General features: G+C 59.7%; 1 protein-coding gene across 1 annotated transcript; it reads right to left on the bottom strand.

Annotated features, from left to right (window-relative positions):
* Positions 1-1,350: 1,350 nt before the first annotated feature.
* LOC102433666 (activating signal cointegrator 1 complex subunit 2-like) lies at positions 1,351-4,149 on the bottom strand. The gene is made up of 5 exons (XM_023749358.1): positions 4,143-4,149; positions 3,963-4,080; positions 3,321-3,420; positions 2,436-2,515; positions 1,351-1,895 (listed from the first exon to the last, which is right to left on the bottom strand). The coding sequence occupies exons 1-5, from the start codon at positions 4,147-4,149 to the stop codon at positions 1,724-1,726; spliced, it is 477 nt and encodes a 158-aa protein (XP_023605126.1). The 3' UTR covers positions 1,351-1,723.
* Positions 4,150-5,722: the final 1,573 nt, after the last annotated feature.

The following is a 5,722-nucleotide window of genomic DNA, read 5'->3' as shown; positions in this document are numbered from 1 at the left end:
GAAAGCATGCAGATCCTCCAGGGAGGCTCAATTGGCCTGGCGGGACGTTCTGGAAAATTGGAAAAATCCCTTCTGTCTTCTCAAGGCCTTTAAACCAGGAAGCGGGTGCGGCCTGGACACCACTCTGGTGGTCAGGAGGTGCAGACGGCAGAGTGAAAGTGAGAGGGGCCAAGCGAACAGTAACAGGTACGACATGTAAAGGCCGGGAGCTCCCTGACCCGCCTCCCTTTGCTCCAGGGACGAGCTGGGCCAGTGACAGAAAAAGAAGGGCCCCTGCCCCGGCCCTGGCAAATGCCAGCAGAAGGAAATAGCCCTCCTGCCACCTGGCGGGGTGGCTGCCCGGGGCCTGATCTCAGCTAATTCGGCAGCGCGAGGGGAGGACACCACCCCATATCAGCTCTGCGTCTCCAACGCACCCAGAGACCGGGCGCGACGTGGAAGAATTGCCATCGATTTTCACTCGAGCGGGCTGACCGCACACAACCAATCTGTCAAGGGCCTGTCTGCCCCGCTGCTTCCCGCTCATCCTAACCACATGCAAATGAACTGTCCTGGCAACCAGAGCGACCGTCAAGGCCCAGCTGGGCAGGGGCCCTGGCTTCCGCTGCTCGGATCAGCCCAGCGAACGCCCCGCTGCTGACCGCCATTGTGCAGCCACATTCTGAAGGCCCGGGAATCGGGATGGCGGCAGCTGCTGCCACGCTCGGAGCCGGTTGGCCATGCCGGGGAGGGGGCTCTGGGGAACTAGGCCCAAGTCCCACTCGCTCCAACAGGGCCTGGCAGTAACATCCTCACTTGCTTCTTCTGATCTCCGGCCCCTCATTTTTGGAGGATTTATGGTATACGCACAACCAGGAGGCACTGAGTTCTGGTCCTGGCTGTGCGCTGGCCAAGTGTCCTCAGGCCAGCAGAGATGGAGGTGACACCACCCAGGGAGCCTGGGGCCTTAGAGGCCAGGGGTCCGCCTGCGTGTCCATCCCTGTTCGCCCACTTCCTAGCTATGGCCCAGGCCGGCACCGTCGGCTCAGGGCCTCCCCTTCCTCATCTGTGCTCTGGGGCTGACAACGGGGCCTGCCTCCTCGGGGGCAGGTGGTGGGGACTAACGGAGAACAGACAGGACTGCAGGGCCTCACACCCCGAGTCCTTTCTTCCACAAGCAGGAGCTGGAGGTTCAGAGAAGGGAGCGATGTTCTTGGGGACACACAGCAAGGCAGAGGCATCGGGAGGGGTGCCACGTGAGGCAAGCACGAGAGGCTGATGGGAAGAACCCGGCGACGTCCTGCCCTCCTCAGTGGCTGTCACGGGAGGATGGGACGCGGGGACGGCGGGTCACGGGCACATCGTGGATGATTGCTTAAAAGGGTCAAACGCTTTATTCGCAGGCCTTTTTTGTTTGGAATACACAGGTTTCCTGCCGTCCAGAGAAAAGGGAAGCGGTGTCTGGCTGCAAGAGGTTTTGGGCCTCGCCTTGGGGCTCTGTCCCTCCCTTCTGCCTGCTGCTGGCCCAGGGGCTCCTCTGCTGTGGGATAAGGCACTGTGTGTTCTGCAAGAGGGTGCTCACGGCTGGCTGGTGGACAACGAGGCGGCCTTCTCAGGGGCTGCAAAGCTGAGGCTGCTGAGGGGTCGAGTTGAACTTGGGTCTCTGGCGAGGAGGCCTCGAGCTATGGAAACAGCCTGGCGGGCTTGGCACCGCTGCCTCCTCGAGGGCCCTGGCGTGGCGGCTTCAGGAGGGAATCATGCCTTTATTTCGTTTGCGGTCGGCCATGGTTCTCCGGTTGTGATTGGCTCGTGTCGACTTGTTCGCTTCCTTCTTCCTGCGTTCCTGGGTTGTCTCACGGTTCTGCCCGTGGCCCCGGGGGCTGCCGGCCACAGCTGCTGAGCTGTCATGTCGGTACCTAAGGGAGGAACGACCCATCCCCAGGAGAACCATCAGCCAGAGGAGCTCCGCCAGGAAGAGCCCCGGCCTTCCTTGAAGATCCCTGGGAAAGGGCGCAGCTTGGGCCAGGCCCCCCATGTACCCCCCCTTCCAGCGGGAGGAGAAGTGGAGCCTCGCGGGGGCGGGGCTCGGGGCCCTGGCAGCTGTGCCTGGTGATTTCTCTTCTCTGAGCCTGGCCTGCGGATGGGACCCTGGCTAGGCGGTGAGGAAGGACCAGCTGGTGCGCAGCCCACACCAGGGGAGGAGGAAGGCTTGGGGATGGGTCCCCTTCTCCATCCGGGGCCTGGTGCTGGCAGCCACCAAGTGCCCTTCTGGGCTCTTTCAGTGTTACAGTCTGCCTGACACCAGCCAGCAGGCTGGACACATCGGGCTCTCACACGAGGGGACACACGCCTTGAGCATCTGTCAAGTATTGGGTGTAAGGGTGGGCCGCAGAGCTGGGCCACCTGGACTTCCCGGATGGGCTCCCTCCCACCAGAAACAGCTCCTGAATGCTCACCCCTTCCTGGCGAGAAAGGCCATGCGCCTGGCTTCTGCCTTCTCCCGTAGCACCGCAGGGTCCTGCACAAAATGGTCGGGCTGCGGAGGGGAGGGGGAGAGAGAAACACGCGTCGTCCCAGATCCCCAAGCTGCGGCGAGACGCACTGACTGAATCTTGTCGATGCCTCCATGCCAGGAGCCGGGGGAGCCACAGCAGGGCAGGGCCCGGCCCCAAAACGCCGCCTCTGTCCCTTCCCCCAATTCCCCAAGGGGGAGGCGGCACTAGGGACTGAGGGTCCCGGACGGCATGGTGGGGGGGTGACTATAGCTGAAACATAACGACAAATGGGAGCGATGGGGGCTGGTGGCCTGGCCCTGGACCCATCTGAATTTATCACCCTGGTGGGGGCCCGAGGGGACCCAGGGGCCCTCGGCTGCCCCTCCATTCAACCTGAGCATCACCACTTTTCACTGTCCTCTGTGTTGAGGTTCTAGTTAGATTTTATTTGAAGAAAACGTTTAGCTGCTAAAAAATAAAACTTTCAAACCCACCAGCCCAGATGGTCTCCCAGGGCCCGTGGGCTCTAAGGCTTCTCTGATTTTAGAAATTGCCATCCTGGGCACGGAGGCAGGCAGCTGCCCTCTCCCGGCCCCTGGCTCCTGGGCCGAGGGAACCCAGCAGCTCAAAGGCACGGCCTCTGATCCATTCCCTGGGCCCTCCCTGGGCAGCGGAGGCGAGTCCGAAGCTAGCAGCTCTCCGAGCAGACATCTGGGCTTGAAGGTGCCCTCTCCGCCGGCAGTGAGGCGGGGCTGCCTCCAGGCCAACAGGATGGGGTACAGTGCTCTCCACTGCCCCTTAAGAGCTGCGCCCTCCTCCCTCATCCGCCACCTGCCGAGGAGGTACCTTGGGGGCCTCGTCTTCAGCTTCCTCCTCCTCCTCGTCATCCTCCTCCTGCCCTTCTGTGGGCACTTTGGTTCTTAGCACTTGAGGGATGGTGAAGGGCCTACGGTTTAGAGAGAAGGTCAAATCAAAGGCAACATTAAACTCAGAGCCTCAGGGCAGAGGGAACGGGGCGGGTGAGGGGCCCGATGGGACAGGCTGGGGAGGCTGGGAAAAACCAAAGTGCCTTTCCCGCCGGCTCTGCTCCAGCCCCCGGATTCTCTGAGGGCCCCAGGGTCTGACGTACGGGCTTGGGGGGTACTGAGCGTGGGCCGGGGGCTCTCTAGTTCACTTTTCATCTGTACTGGGTAATCTCCATCTAAACCCACTGGGAAAGGCTTTCTGCAATTGAGAACAGTGTGAAAATACTGCATGAAGTTAAATTAGGGGACCCACTGAGGGTGGGTTGGACCAACCAGCCAAGGGGTGACTGGCTGGAGAGAGCACTGGACTCGGAGTTTGGGCCCTGGTTCTGCCACTGACGTGCTCATGTGATCAGGGCCTCGGCCTCCCCACGTGTATAAACAAGAGGCTCTGGGAGAGCCCGGGGGCCCGAAAGCCACGCTGCCCCCGGAATTCCACCCTCTACCTGCCCCGTGGCCTCACCTGCGGCTGATGAGCTCATCGTCGGAGTCGGCATCGTTGGCGCCCACCTGGTTGCCATCATACGTGTCGTCATACTCATCCTCATAGTCATCGCCGCGGTAGGACAGGCCCGTGATATCTTACGGGCTATTCGCAATTCCCTACACATAGGAGGGGCCCAGCGCCCGCTGGTCCTAAAACCCTTCATCACCTGAGCCCCCGCAGCCCCCCCACCCACCTCCTCCACCACCACACGTACTGCTCGGAGCCCCGCAGCCCCGGCACCCACCTCCTCCACCACCACACGGTACTGCTCGTAGCGCTGCCGCTGCGCCGCCACCTCCCGCTTGTCGTTCAGCAGGCTCCTCGCGTTCTCCTCCTTCCTGGCGTTGAGCGGAAGCAGCGAAGGAGAGAGGAAAGGACCATCAGGCTCCGGAGGCTGTGTCCAGGGTCCAGAGAGACCGTGGGCTCCCTTCTTTACCCTCAGGCCAGAGCAAACGGGGACAACTCCTATCCAGCCCTGGCGGGGTGTGAGGGGGTGGGACTCACCGCTGCTGGTGCCCATGTGCCCGGGCCCAGCGCTTTAGAGGGCATCCCAGGAGCAGCTGTTAGAATATAAAACAGCCCTGACTGGTTTGGCTCAGTGGATAGAGCGTCGGCCTACAGACTCAAAGGTCCCAGGTTCGATTCCAGTCAAGGACATGTACCTTGGTTGTGGGCATGTACCAGCAGGGGGTGTGCAGGAGGCAGCTGATTGATGTTTCTAACTCTCTATCCCTCCCCCTTCTTCTCTGTAAAAAATCAATAAAACATACTTTAAAAAAAAGAAGAATATAAAACACCCTTTAACCAGAAAATTCCCCTTCGGGGCACCCGCCCTAGAGAAACGCTGGCTGTGTGCACCAAGAGGTCTGCCGGGGGATTTTCTGTTTTCAGCATCGTTTGTGAATCGTGAAAATGGAAAGCAACCAATGCCCATCACCAGTGAGATGCTAAATGACCTGGGACACACCTCTACCACCACACGCCGTGCGGCAGCTCTCAAGAATGACATCGATCTGCTTATGCGGATGGAGAAAGAATTCTGAAGAGGAAAAACCCGGCTACAGAAAATGCATACAGCACGATCCCATCTGTATGAAAGGCTGAAAGCAAGTAAGACTGCCTGTTCCTGTGGGCACGTCTGTACCTGTGTACGTAAATGCACAGAGGGGTAGTGAGCCTCACCCAATGACAGTGGGCACTCCCGGAAGGGTCCGGGGTGTGTGAATCTTTTAAAACAAACATTTAAGAAGGAGCAAGGCCACATGGAGTTTTCCTACTGAGCTCACGGGAGCCCCAGGGGGTCTTGGGGATCAAGAGGTCAGGACCCCTCCTGACCTCTTCCTTTCACCCCCACTTCACCATGGTGGCCTTCTCATTGGCCTGTGCTCAATCTTGCATGTCATATCGCACGGGGAAAAATGCCTGTAAGTTCATTCCTGACGTGTCACAGATGAGGGAGCGCGGGTGCAGGGCAGGGGAGGGACTGCCCGGGAAGGCCATGAGCTAGCACAGCCGCAATGGGGACTCAGGCTTCTTGACTCATAGCTCGTCGCAATCTGTAGAAAACCCTGTCTGGCAACACCGAGCTATCTATCGATATATAGGTCGTGTGTACGCCGCGGGCGTCTAAAATCCTCCTATTGTGATACTCTCTGGATCACCAAATAAGTTTAATTTAAAGAAAAAACTTTACCCCCTCAAAAAACCAAAAAGGGGAAAAAAAAAAGGGGGGCCCC

Source organism: Myotis lucifugus, unplaced genomic scaffold (genome assembly GCF_000147115.1).
Source record: "Myotis lucifugus unplaced genomic scaffold, Myoluc2.0 scaffold_6717, whole genome shotgun sequence".
Classification (NCBI taxonomy): Eukaryota; Metazoa; Chordata; class Mammalia; order Chiroptera; family Vespertilionidae; genus Myotis; species Myotis lucifugus.
This window is presented reverse-complemented; position numbering and strand designations above follow the sequence as displayed.

Excerpts from the sequence above, each read along its gene's own strand:
- LOC102433666 (XM_023749358.1), bottom strand. Across the intron at positions 2,516-3,320 it reads CTGAAGACGAGGCCCCCAAG|CCCGACCATTTTGTGCAGGA; the intron begins GTACCTCCTCGG and ends TCCCCTCCGCAG. Across the intron at positions 1,896-2,435 it reads GCCTTTCTCGCCAGGAAGGG|GTACCGACATGACAGCTCAG; the intron begins GTGAGCATTCAG and ends TTCCTCCCTTAG.